Source organism: Drosophila willistoni (assembly GCF_018902025.1).
Source record: "Drosophila willistoni isolate 14030-0811.24 chromosome XL unlocalized genomic scaffold, UCI_dwil_1.1 Seg142, whole genome shotgun sequence".
NCBI lineage: Eukaryota > Metazoa > Arthropoda > Insecta > Diptera > Drosophilidae > Drosophila > Drosophila willistoni.
In genome coordinates, this window is record NW_025814053.1 from 4617101 (window position 1) to 4630062 (window position 12962).

The 12962-nt window shown below is 39.7% G+C and overlaps 3 protein-coding genes across 4 annotated transcripts; all 3 read right to left on the minus strand.

Moving 5' to 3' along the window:
* Positions 1 to 513: 513 nt before the first annotated feature.
* LOC6652826 (copper-transporting ATPase 1) lies at positions 514 to 9391 on the minus strand. The gene is made up of 4 exons (XM_002075505.4): positions 7913 to 9391; positions 2348 to 3594; positions 1497 to 2285; positions 514 to 1433 (listed from the first exon to the last, which is right to left on the minus strand). The coding sequence occupies exons 1-4, from the start codon at positions 8928 to 8930 to the stop codon at positions 669 to 671; spliced, it is 3819 nt and encodes a 1272-aa protein (XP_002075541.2). The 5' UTR covers positions 8931 to 9391; the 3' UTR covers positions 514 to 668.
* A 375-nt stretch (positions 9392 to 9766) lies between these two features.
* LOC6652827 lies at positions 9767 to 11692 on the minus strand. 2 transcript variants are annotated; one of them, XM_023181333.2, is made up of 5 exons: positions 11616 to 11692; positions 11351 to 11520; positions 11150 to 11294; positions 10113 to 11098; positions 9767 to 10049 (listed from the first exon to the last, which is right to left on the minus strand). In XM_023181333.2, the coding sequence occupies exons 2-5, from the start codon at positions 11504 to 11506 to the stop codon at positions 9867 to 9869; spliced, it is 1470 nt and encodes a 489-aa protein (XP_023037101.1). In that variant the 5' UTR covers positions 11507 to 11520; positions 11616 to 11692; the 3' UTR covers positions 9767 to 9866. The 2 variants fall into 2 exon arrangements, with proteins under 2 accessions (XP_023037101.1, XP_002075542.2); XM_002075506.2 differs by lacking the exon at positions 11616 to 11692 and having other exon boundaries at positions 11351 to 11611.
* Positions 11693 to 11833: 141 nt separating this feature from the next.
* On the minus strand, positions 11834 to 12843 carry LOC6652828 (transmembrane emp24 domain-containing protein 2). The gene is made up of 3 exons (XM_002075507.4): positions 12606 to 12843; positions 12211 to 12545; positions 11834 to 12140 (listed from the first exon to the last, which is right to left on the minus strand). Exons 1-3 carry the CDS (start codon positions 12748 to 12750, stop codon positions 11991 to 11993), a joined length of 630 nt encoding a protein of 209 aa, XP_002075543.2. The 5' UTR covers positions 12751 to 12843; the 3' UTR covers positions 11834 to 11990.
* Between the last annotated feature and the right edge of the window lie 119 nt (positions 12844 to 12962).

The window sequence follows — 12962 nt, forward strand, 5'->3', positions numbered from 1 at the left end:
CCTTGTTTTTCTTTTTCTTGCTTTATTCATATACAGTACTAACATCATTTTGGTATATAAACCTTATAATCATTTGTTGTAAAAAAGCAAAAAAAAAAAAAAAATCATTATTTTATTTTACAATAACTATTTGTATGTATGTAATACGATTACTTGATTCTAAATGTTCAATTGTGAATTCAAATCGCTTTTAAACATGTATGTTGTGTCTGTTTATTCGTAGTAATATATAGTTTAACAATAAGTAACAATAGTTGATGCCTTTGCTTGCACTTAACGTATTATAATTTACAATAACAATCAAGAAAAAAAAGATGGATATATGTATATCAAAATAAATGAATAATACATGATGGGATTTCAAAATTTAATATATATATTTATCAAACAAAAACAAAAAAAAAATAAAGAAAATAAGGAGTAGATGGTTAGCTGTTGATGAAACAATATTAGGAGATGAAGAAAATAATATTGTTAAGTGGAAACACTTAAGCAACAATTTGAACAATTTAATTCATTAGCTGCCAAAATATACCACCTTTATTATGTATGTATATAAAATGATAGATATATATGCAATGTTTATTTATGTGCATGTATGTATGTATGATTTTGATTTGTTGCTTAATTTCACAAATTTCACTGAAAATTTTCGTTAGTCGTTATTGTTAGAGCTTCTGGAGCTCTGTACTATCAGTCAAATATCTCGACTTGACTATCTTGGCCCGTCCATCGAGATGATCACTGGAGTCGAGGAGTCCCTCCTCATGCTGTGACTTTGTAACATGTCCGGCCATATTGCTGCCGGTTAAAAAGATGCGCGATATAAGCGATGTATTGGAACGCTTAAAGGCCATCTGCTGCCTCTTGTCGGGCAGATCGTCCAGACCGCGATGCAGCGATAGATTGTCATAGTCCGATTCCGAGCCATTGAGCCGCGCTCGTTCTGCGGCCAAGTGTACCTCATATTCGGGTGTGCGTAGGGTTTTAGCTGTCGGCTTGCGATACATTTTCAGCAACAACGATGAGCAGACAACACTGACCGAACTGGCGGCCATTGCCACCGATGCCATCCAGGGCTGTAGTGTGAAGCCATATGGGGCAAACAGACCGCTGGCCAATGGTATGCCCAATAGATTGTACATGCTGGCAAATAAGAAATTATAGCGTATACGCCGTACTGTGCAGCGTGAGAGATCTAAACAGGCCACTACATCTAAGAGATCGTTTCGCATGAGCACAATATCGGATGCTTCGGCAGCGACATCGGTGCCGGCTGCTATTGTGATACCCACATCGGCTTGTGCCAAGGCAGGGCTATCGTTGACACCATCGCCCACCATGGCCACACGAATTCCACTCTTCTGAATGTGCTGAATTTTAGCTACTTTATGGGAAGGTAACACCTCGGCATATACATGGCGTATGCCAACCTAGAGAGAGAGAGAGAGATAGTGGGTAAACAATTTATCATCCAAGAAGAAAGCAATCTTTACCTCACGGGCGATGCTGGCCGCTGTGTTTTTATTGTCACCAGTGAGGAGGACCACATCAATGCCCATGCGTTTGAGCGTGTAGACGGCAAGATGAGCTTCCGGTTTAACCATATCAGAGACAGCAAACATGCACACCAATTGCCCATTGAGAGCGCCCAAGACAGCTGTGTGACCCTTCTGCTCCTCCCGTGTCATGCAATCGCTTATCTCGAGCGGCACATCAATGGCATTGCGCTGCATCCACTCCCGATTACCGATTAGGACGTGAATTTCGGGACCATCGATAATCGTCTGCTGCTCCACCTGACCATTATTTGGGACTCCATTAGGCTCGAGGGACAGCAGTTGTTGGTGGGCCAGCTCCATCGATTGCCGGACATCTCCATGAGGTATCAGCTGATCAATACTGGCTCCATTATCCACATGGACGGCACTGTTTGGTTGGGTACGCCAAAGGTTCTCATAGTTGATAATTCGTTCAGCGTTGCACGCCTGCCGCAACGTCTGCTCGTAATTGGAGACTGTGACACGGATGCCGCAACCGGGCACAGACTGGAAATTGGAGCATTTGCCAAAACTGGCCACTGTGGTGTCTAGATTGAGCATATCTTTGGCAAACAGGACAATGGCCGACGCAATGGGATGCTCGCTGTTCTGTTCTGCTGCCCCAATAATGGTTAGAGCGCGGGCGAGACTGCAAACTTGGGGTGAGACGAAAAGTGTAACCTTGCTGGTCATCGGTGTGCCATGGGTAATGGTTCCAGTCTTGTCAAAGACAACAGTTTTCACCTGAAAGGAAGGCAAGAGACGTTGTGATTTCCATGTGGCTGGATATGATGGATATGACTTACCTTATGGGCATTTTCCAAGGCAGTGGCTCCCTTGACCAGTACGCCATTGGTGGCACCAGTTCCAGTGGCCACCATAACAGCTGTGGGCGTGGCCAGGCCTAGGGCACACGGACATGCAATGGCCAGCACACTGAGAGCACACTTAAATGCATAGCTTATGATAATGGTATTCCGATCCATATGCATCTTATGCTCCATGGCCACTGGCACCAAATTGGGATTCGCGAATCCGGCTATAATCCAGCCAATAAGTGTTATACTCGATATGGCCACGACAAAAGGCACAAAATAGCCGGCAATGCGATCGGCCAACTGTTGGATAGGCGCCTTCGAGGTCTGAGCCTCCTCCACGAGGCGTACAATCTGGGCCAATGTTGTATTTTCACCGGTGTGCGTGGCCTCGACAAGGAGGACTCCGTTCTGATTGATGGAGCCACCAATTACTACAGCACCTTTGCGCTTGGCCACGGGCATGGACTCGCCAGTAATGAGTGATTCATCGCATGTGGAATGACCGTAGAGTACTTTCCCATCCACGGGCACCTTAGCACCGGGTATGACCTTTAGAACATCGCCACGTTGCACATAATCCACCGATATAACCTTCTCGCTTACAATATCAAAATCCGAGGAAATTTCTACGAGCAACGCTTCGGCCGCCTTGAGGGACAACAGTTTGGATAACGCCTCTGACGTCTTGCCCTTAGCTATGTGCTCTAGCCATCGTCCAAGTGAAATGAATATCAACAGCATCGGCGGCGTATCGAAAAAGGTCAATGGCGAACTGTTCTGTTCCATGAGAATGGCGGCAATGACCACAGCCACCGAATACACATACGATATGGTCGTCACCATCGAGATGAGCACATCCATGTTGGTGGTTCCATGCTTAATTGCCCGATACGATTGTACATAGAAGTGAAAACCCCCGAAGAACTGCACCGGCGTCGACAGGATGAACATCACTAGATTCTCCATCGATAGACCCGGCACTATGCAGCACATATTGGCGTGACCCTTGTCGCTCATCTCCATCATGAAATAGATCATGGCTATCATGCAGGGACCGCCGAATATTAATGAAACGAGGAATGCGTTACGCCATTTTCGTATCTCTTCCTTGTGCTCCAGATAATTGTGGGTCATCTTGTCGCGTCCTGTCAACAGGGTGGCCTCAAAGCCCAGCGATTCGATGGCCTCACAAATGCTTCTTGGTCCCGTCTCATCTGTACTATAGCGAAATTTGCCTGCAACAAGATAAGAACACAACTGAGATTAGAATAGAATATTTAAAGCACTAGCAATGACAATTTTTACAATGTCTCTCTCTGTTTTTCCTCCTAAAAGTATGCAATAAACTAGTCTTGTACAGAATGCTAGCATAGCGTAGATCTTGGTTATAAAAAAAGACGCTACGACTATGAGTTAAATAAATCTTTTAGAGGACATCGGTATATTATAGCGTAAATTAATTTTAATCAACTTAATGTTTCAAGTTAAACGCTCATATTAAAGTTGCAGCAGAATACGGACGAATAAGAAGGGTTGCCCTGTAGAAGAAAGAGTCCCCATTTTGGCCACCCAAGCCAAAAAACAACAGTAAACGGAAGAAAAGAAGAGGAAAATTTTTTTTTCTAAAGTTTGTTAGAGAAATCTTTGATAAAATTTCAAATTGCATAATTTTAAAGTTTTTGTGGCTTCATATATTTTTATGTATTCTTCCATTGCTAAAATCAATATAGAAAGTATATTACATACATATATATAAAGAAAACTTTGAGTAACTTTTCAATAATATATTTAGGTTCACATTTGGCCAACTAAACATATTTACCGAGCATTCTTTATTGTATACTTATTATATTTATACATTATATTAACTCAACTATGTTGAAAAACGTAGAACTCATAGATATTAATTGACAAAATGCTGCATCGTGACAAGTTTTAAGAAATGGAGGAAATGATTGTTAGAATCCTAAATCCTAAAAACCTAGTCATCACATATAAAGTTTTATCTTTAGTGTAGTTAATAATGGGGGTTCACTACGCTCTCAGGAAATTTCCATAACTTTGCTTAGAATTTCATCACATCATGTTTTCTTTTTTTTTTTTTCTGTGTAATCTATTTGTCGCATCTCATTTACTTCTTTCACAATCCCATCTCTACATTCCAATGATTTTTCTTTGAAAAAGTCTGTCAATAATGGCAATTGTAAGTCCCCTCTTTTCTTAATATCGATCACGACATTAACTTTAACCATTTAAAGGTTTTTTAAATGCATTTTTATTTGCTTTTATTTGCTTTTCTAAAGTCTGACTCAAGAATTTAAAACTGGATATTTTTGGCATTGGTATAAGCAAAAATGTATTATATAATTTGATTTTATTTTTAGTTTGAGAATGGAAATTAAGGCACCGGCGTCGGCGTCGACGTCGCCGTCGTGTGCAGTTTAGTTGGCTATCAGTTCATGAATTCCTCATGCTCGTTGTTGGGATTTACTTAGTTTGCATAGAGACACAAAGTGATTAACCGGTTAGTTTGGTAGATTGAATTGCAAATAAATTTTGTGATGCCCTAGAAAAAGCAAAAAGCTAATAATATATATATAGACAGACTACGTCTATATGTACATACATATGTATCTAGTAGAGTCAACACAAGTGTGTGAGACACTGCGCGGCTAATGAACTTTCAAAGTACCCTGTATAGAAATACATAGAATTTTGCTTCTTTTCATTTTCATTTCTGTGTTTTTTTTTCGCGTTTGCCATTTAAGCCCAGAAGCTTGGGTTGACATAGCGCAATTTGTTGGTGGTTGTGTTCGATACGATAAGATAATTTTCAAATTTGTTAACTGTTGCTATCGTTGGTCGATTACAAGCATACATATATTGTTCATACATACATACATAAACATGCAGAAAGGAATTACCAATCAAAGTGAAGGTTAACACCAAAACAATCTTGTGATCGTAGTTAAATAGAGAGTGGGAGAGAGATGACATCTAAACTATCATCTTAGTGCCAACTATTTGCTTTGTCAGATAAAATTCTGTTTAATAGATAATGACATTTCAACAACTTGTGCAATTCTTCGAGAGAACCTTGACAATGATGATGCCTAGGATTCGCACAGCACCAAACAACGATCAATCGATCGATCGATATATCCATCCATCCGATCGATCGTTCAATCACTTGACTATGACTTAATTGAAAGGAATGCCGTGTGCAAAATGAAAGTCACTGACTGGTCAACGAGTGTGTAACAATTAATGCTTATTATCATTGAAATCGAAATATGATCACATCGCATCGATCGATCGATCGGCCTTAACAATTTGCCCATTCATTTAGTTTTTTTTTTTTGTTTGCTTTCCTTTTGTACCATTTGTATGGCATTCTTTTGTCCATTTTGAAGTTGTTGTTAGTAAGACTTCTATTTCTAGTTGTACCCACTTATCAGCTGATAAGCATCGCCCCCCAAAAACAAGAGAAAAACATATGTTTTGCTTCACAGTTAACAACAACAACAACAACGACAACAAACAAGTACATTTAAATGTTTTAAACAATGATTTGATCTAATAAAATTTGGAGTTTTATTAGAGATATGGTTTAATCTCTTTCTCTTTCTCTCTATCTCTCTTTTTTTAAGGCAAATGGGAAAGTGCTCGAAAAGAGAGCGGTTGAAGGAAAACCAGTTTCGATTGCAATAATTATACATGAAACTCTATTTGAGTTGTATACATAAATATATGTATATATGTATGTATCTATATATATATATATATATATATATTTTGCACGTAAGCCAACAAGTTTTGATTTTTAGTTATGAGAAGGGGAGGGATTGGTTTGGTTTGGTTTGGTTTGACTTGTCTTGTCTTGGTTTTGGCTTAAACGGATTTCCTTATGTAGCTTGACGAGAATTGAAATCAAATTGGAGCACCAGCATTAGAGGTTGAGAGAAAAATTCCAAAACAATAGTCAGATTATATATATACTTGAATATATGTATAAAACAATTGTTGTATGTGTGTTTGTGTGTGTTGGTTAGGTAGGTCTTTCACTTTCCATTGTACCTTTTATTTGTTGGACTACTCATTGTTTGTAAAATTTTTCCATTTATACACACATTCACAAAATATGAATAACTCAAGCCTAGACCTTTGATTTTTCAAGGTTTTTGTACATTTATTTAACAAATGCTACAAGATCCTCTTAAACTTCTTTCAAAATATTACTATAACGATGTGAAGATCAACAATATATATATACAAATAAGGTTCAGCTCAATAAAATAATTAAATAGTTCAAAATATAATAGTTTTCTGTATTTTCTTTGCGTGATCTATGCAATATTTCTATAATTATTGCAATTACACATCACTGAAATGATTTCATGACGATGTGATATATACATTTTTTGTTTATCATTTATGGATTGAGATTTCCCCTCGTCATTTAGCATCCAATAGTCAATGAAACTCAGTTTCATTTCACTCTATTTTGTTGCTGCCTTTGTCTGACGAAAGGAGATTATTGTGGGGTACACAAGCGGCACCCACTCCCATGTATGTACATATGTATATACTCACAGCCCAGATAACATATATTTTATTCGTTTATATAAACATACGCATATATAAATAAAATGCTTAATCTTATTTTTGTTAAAATAAGAGCATATAGTCCCCCGTTGGCTATCGCTCTAATCTAACTTGAAGCATAAAACCGATTTCCGATCTAAATTACACTGATTATATAGACGACAAAAGAAAATACGAATTTCGTATTTTAAAGTACTTTAAAAAAAGTGAAATATTATCAGGTTACCGACCTACATATCTAGCTTCCCCGCAATCCCCATAATTTCTGGTGTCCAGGAACCAGCTGTTGTCCCCATTCATAGAGATAGAGTGAGACGAGCAGAGAGCGAGAGGGAGATGGAGATAATTGTAATAACCAGCAGCTGCTCAAAGATAAGTATTTTGACATACGGGTATATAGTAGTAAATCTAAATACCAGATGGTTGCCAGGCATTTCACTTCTTGTTTTTTTTGTTTAGCTTATATAATACAATATTTAATTCTTGAAGTAAATGTTTGTTTATTGTATAAAAGCGTCGCTTAGAAATATTTGCCAGTACGTGAGAGGTTTACAATTTCAGATATTCTCAGTAATTTGAACTTTTCGTATGCATTGTGGAAACATATATATTTATCGTTTATTGAAGACGATCCGAATATTTTTTGTTTAGTCGTTCAATACCAGGCTATAAGGCTTTAGTTTTCTATAGTCTGGCCGATCTGCTAATAGCTAAGGTTAATTTAATTAAAAGAAAAGGTTTTTCTTTTAAAAATTAAGCTTTACAATGGGTCGCGTCCCTTCGAATAATGCCGTACGTGATCTTAGATACGTTGTGAGTTGAAATTGGCAACGACAACGGAAAACTTTTAAAGAATGTTACACGAGAGGGGTGAGAACTTAAAGGATCTCTAAGTTTTATATCCCTGGAAAAGATGTTATTACGAACTAATGACTTTCCGAAACTTACCCCGTTTTGTCATTAGGGTCACCGAGGCAGCGGTAACTCCAGGCAATTTGAGTACATAACTTTCAATCTTATTCACACAGGATGCACAGGTCATGCCCAATATTTCCAATTTCACTTCGGCTTCACCATTGTCGGGCTCATCGATGACATCGGTGGGGAAACCCAATTCGGTAATGGATTTGGCAATATTCTCCGCGGTAAGAACATTGGAATTATATTTAACCTCAGCTTTGGCAGCCAAAAGGGCCACCAGTATGCTATCCAGGCCATAGATTTTGCGGCAATGCTTCTCAATGGTGGCCACGCAACTGGCACAGGTCATGCCGCGTATGCGTAGAAAACATTTTGTGAGTAGCTCCTTCTCAATGGGCACCCAAACCGCTGTTCCATTCGATGGAGCGTGCGGCGGCGATGCCTTGGGCGTTGGGACGGGCGATTTGGAGTGATTTGTGGTTGTTGGACTGGTTGGACGGCTATTGGTGCCCACTGCCACACTGGCCACAAAACCCATGTCATCGATTAACTCGGCTATCTGGGCGGGATTTAATTGGCCAGGATCGTAGGTGACATTAGCATTTTTGTTGGCCAGATCAACCACAATGTGGAGAATGCCAGGCTTGGTGCCAATATTGCCTTCGATATTTTTAACACACGACTGACATGTCATGCCCAGAACACGGATATTTGTGCTTCTGCTGCTGCTGCCGCTGGTGTCGCTGCTGGTGGGTGCTGATGAGGGATCCGTGTAGCTACATGTAAAGCCCATGTCATCGATGTCATTGGCTATTTGTGTGGGGCTGGTTTGAGACGGATCATAGTCAAAGTAGCCGGCATGCTCTTCCAATTGGACACGGACCTTGAGTATGCCCGCTTTCTGACCAATATGCTCCTCAATGGTGCGGACACAGGACTGACATGTCATGCCCACAATGGGCAGACGAACAGCGGCTGGTGTGGACGCCATTGTGTTACCAATCAGCTGAGTCGTGACTTTGTCTGAGGTCTCCTCGTCACTCATTTTGCAATGCGCATTTCACAGATTTCTATCGACTACTGCCTGTTGCTTTGCCTGCTACTGCTGTCGCCTTATCAGCATCAAAAGGGGGAACAACTATCACTGTGTGGGTGGGTGTCTGTGTCTATGTGTGTGCGTATATACAAGACAGACTTGAAAATATATTTAAAAACTTTTTTAAACACAGGAAATTTATTATACTTTGATTTTGTTGGTTTTTGGTTTTATTTTATTTTGAATTTTGTACTTTGTAATTGCCCAATCGAATCGAATGATCGGAATGCTTGCACTAAAAAATTTTATCCACTATTTAAATTTTGTCAATTTCGCACGAGACGAAAGCTTATCGCGCCCGTCTTTGTTGTCTTGTTCCGCATCTGTGAATAGTTTTATTTATTTTTTAATTAAATTCGCACAGCTGCTAATAGCTAAAGTCGCCTTTGCGCCCGTCCCAACAACAAAACTAGTGGTGGGCGAAATGACGATACCAACATCGATAACACGTTGTGTCAGTGGAGTGTAGCAAAATATTTATAGTATTCCAAAGGGGGCCATAATCTGCCAATATAAATATATTTTTGATCATTCAACATGCCCGTTCGCCTGTACAAGCTCGTGGGGTAAAATGGTCTCCTTATAAAACTTGTGTAACGTATTGATTTAATTAATTGTAATTTAAAAATACTAAATTTAAAAGGCAGTGTTGGTAAACGTTGGATTAAGTAAATGGTATTAACGGTTTTTTTTTATAAAATTAAATAGGTTTAAATGAATTATAAAGATTCTACCGAATTTTCAATTTGCCCCATGTTGTCTTAAAACAGTAACTTAACAAGCCATTTAAGAAATGGAGAAAGTTGTATATTTCTATAATATAATACTAAAAAAAAAATTCTTTTCCAATGGATTATACATTTTTATACATATTCAAAATGCATTTTAGTTGTGTCCCTTTTGAGTTACTTTTTGGGCAAATTCTCCAATGTGCAGCAGGCCATGACGGAGTGAGGCAATATGCAAATTGGAGCCACTCATGTACTTTAAATTAATGTGAGGATTTTGTAGCTCTGATATCAGAGTGGAACAAGCAGCAGCTGGATCCCCAGTGCCTACTAGCATATTCTGTAAATCACAAAAAAAGAAGAAATTACCATGTGATCACCTTATTAAAGAAGACAAACTTACAGCCCAGAACTCATTGCCAGGCAATGCATTGCCATCCCAAGCATAGGTCACCACAGGCAACATATTTTCCATTAACTTATCCCCCGGATTGCGCACCGAAATAAATATTTTAATGCCGCTATGAGATTTCTGAGGAATCACAGCGCCATTATATAGTCCGCCGACTTTTTTCAAATGGAACCACGAAAAGTGTACAACACCAATGTGCGATAGCAGATCCATTTCGATGAGAGCTAGCAAACGTTCTTCGAACGCTTCAAAGAAAATTCTCTCCTGCTCGTCGGAGATCTTCCATACACCCAAGCCATAACCAACCAAATGTATGTAGGCGGGTTTGTCCGCCTTCTTGGCTCTTGCCTGAGCCTCCAGCAGTAAAGTGTCAAAAGTAATGGCATATCGTTTATGCATGACCACTGCATCGAATTTCTCGTAACGAGCCAGTTGTATAAAACGTTTACCATCTACTATGACTTGATCGTTAACAAAGTCCTTTGGTTCTCCGTAAAAATTACGCCACAGCAGACGATAGTCCGTGGCACGTGTACCATTCTCCATTGAACCGTAGCCATGGGCTGCCGTGTTCTGCGTCGGTGTTATTAGTACATCCTCACAGTCCATCACCGCATCGCGTTCGAAGCGAGCTCCAATCATGCCAATTATAACACCTTCAGTCTCAATTGTACTCTTATCCGGCTGCACAATGCCCGCATTGGATCGACTGCCGTTGTTAATGAATTCAGAATGTGTTGAGGCATACAGTAGAGCTGCAAGCTTTATCTCATCATAGCTAAGAACATTCTGAAGGATCAGCGGTGGTTTTTGGTCCTCAGTGCCAATCTGTTCGATGCCGCCATGGCCCTTCTGCCCGTCAAGCAAGAGGTAAGAATCACCTCCGCCGAAAAAGTAGACACATCTTTTGCTTAAGAGACGTTGCACGAAATCAGTGAGGGATAAATCCTTATAGATCGGCAATTCCTTGGAATTCCCTAGAACATTAACTATAACAACACTCCAAATCAAATGTATGTATTACTCACCAAACTTTTTCTTGTGCTCCAAAAAATTTAAGTATAACAACAATGTACGCTCATGTATGACCGGATATGCAGATGCTATCTGCTCCTGGATGACTTCATATCGACTTGCCGGCTGTGATTTTACGCGACAAGTATCTATGCCAAACTGCGAATTGAAGCTCATAAGAAAATCGTTAAAGGGAAAGATTGACCCTGCCTCACCTTAATGGGAAAGTTTTGGGAGACCTCTTTAAATTTGTCGAGATCAACCTCAATCTGCGGCTTGGCAACAGATGAGCATTCCATCAACAACTGATAAGCAGCATCGCTGATATTTGGCAATTCAACTGGTGGCCACGAAGTCGCCGCAACAGACATTGTTCTTGCACAGACTATGGCCAAAAAGGTTTCGAGGTAATGTGGAATATATGGGAGTCGTGTATTTAATTGGCACTGCATATATGCTCCTTCACAAGAATCAACTTACATTATTAGTCAGCAGTAGTTTTTAATTTATAGGTATGTATGCATGAACTTTTCGTTTGCGACTGTTAATGTAAACCTATCGGAATTTGTATCATCCCTAGGAACTGTATTTCGTGAGCCAGGCATTTGCCAGATATGGCAAAAATTAGATCTAAGGCAAGTGACAAAATCAAGTATAAACAGATATACCTCTATACGATATATGTGAACCAATACATAACATCTGCATATTTTTGTTTACTTTTAAATTTTATTACAAAAAAAAGAGGATTTAGTTAATCATTTAAATTAGGCTGAGACTTGTTGTTTACTCGTTCTATACGTCCTTCCATCTACTAGCATCCTTCTTAACATAATTCACACTTTCTTTTCACATTTACACCACCCGCTTGACCTCGAAGAAACGTTTCAGATAGTACACTTGACCGACGGTCATCAGCACCAAGACCAAAGCCTCAAATGTGGACCACAGAACCACACGGGAGTTGGTGCTTTCGTTCACCGATCGATGAATTTTGTCACGAACCTAAGTAGGAATAATATAAAAAGTACATTAACATTTTGTCAAATGTTTTTTGAGGCGATGAAGTTCTTACATGCATGTATTCCTGCTCATGCTTGACACTGGTCAATGTGCCCGATAGCTCGCGTATCATGTCTTCCAGCTTGGTGTGGCCAGCCTCCTCTTCACCGGGAGCGCCGGGTGCCCGCTGGGGTGTCTCGCCTACATCTATGGAGAACATAACCAGTTTGGGGGTCATGCTGCTGCGCTCGTTGTTGAAGCAAATCGTGTAGATTCCCTTGGCGGGGGCAGCAAATGTATATTTGCCGGAAGACTCCTTTTCGCTCTCGTGCAAAACAATGTTGTCGGGCCCAGTGATTTTAATATCCACATCTAGGAAGCCGCCATCGATTACCTCAAATGTAACACCTAAAATCACACAAAACATTAGTTTCGTTGAATGTTTTCCTCAACAACTTTATTACTTACCAAACTTGGTGCCACCTTCAACATTCTCGAAGAAACATTCTTCGTTGTGCGCGTCCACGCTGACTATAAAGGCCTCGCCAAACTGTGCGGCCAGCAGTAACAGGCTGGTCAATGTAAATATAATTTTTCCCAGCATTGTTGGCATTTGTTCACTTTTTCTACAGGAATTTTAAACAAATTTAACAATACCAGCTGCGGCCACGTAGTTATCGTTGTCAGTTTCAACCAGTGCTGCCAGACAAATTATGGGCAAACAATAGCGTTGCCACATGATCGCAATTTGTTCAGTCTGGCATCATTCCGATTACATTACGTTACGTCATGTGCTACGTTAAAATGTTATCGTTTTTAAAATTT

Bases quoted from the DNA above. Each gene is read 5' to 3' on its own strand.
- LOC6652826 (XM_002075505.4), bottom strand. From the start codon at position 8,930: ATGAGTGACGAGGAGACCTCAGACAAAGTCACGACTCAGCTGATTGGT. The intron at 2,286-2,347 runs GTAAGTCATATC...CCTTCCTTTCAG, and splicing joins CCTTGGAAAATGCCCATAAG to GTGAAAACTGTTGTCTTTGA. The intron at 1,434-1,496 runs GTAAAGATTGCT...CTCTCTCTCTAG, and splicing joins CGGCCAGCATCGCCCGTGAG to GTTGGCATACGCCATGTATA.
- LOC6652827 (XM_002075506.2), bottom strand. From the start codon at position 11,587: ATGCAGTGCCAATTAAATACACGACTCCCATATATTCCACATTACCTC. The intron at 11,295-11,350 runs GTGAGGCAGGGT...TTCAATTCGCAG, and splicing joins CCCAAAACTTTCCCATTAAG to TTTGGCATAGATACTTGTCG. The intron at 11,099-11,149 runs GTGAGTAATACA...TTAATGTTCTAG, and splicing joins GGAGCACAAGAAAAAGTTTG to GGAATTCCAAGGAATTGCCG.
- LOC6652828 (XM_002075507.4), bottom strand. From the start codon at position 12,750: ATGCCAACAATGCTGGGAAAAATTATATTTACATTGACCAGCCTGTTA. The intron at 12,546-12,605 runs GTAAGTAATAAA...GTGTGATTTTAG, and splicing joins TGAAGGTGGCACCAAGTTTG to GTGTTACATTTGAGGTAATC. The intron at 12,141-12,210 runs GTAAGAACTTCA...ATTCCTACTTAG, and splicing joins ATGAGCAGGAATACATGCAT to GTTCGTGACAAAATTCATCG.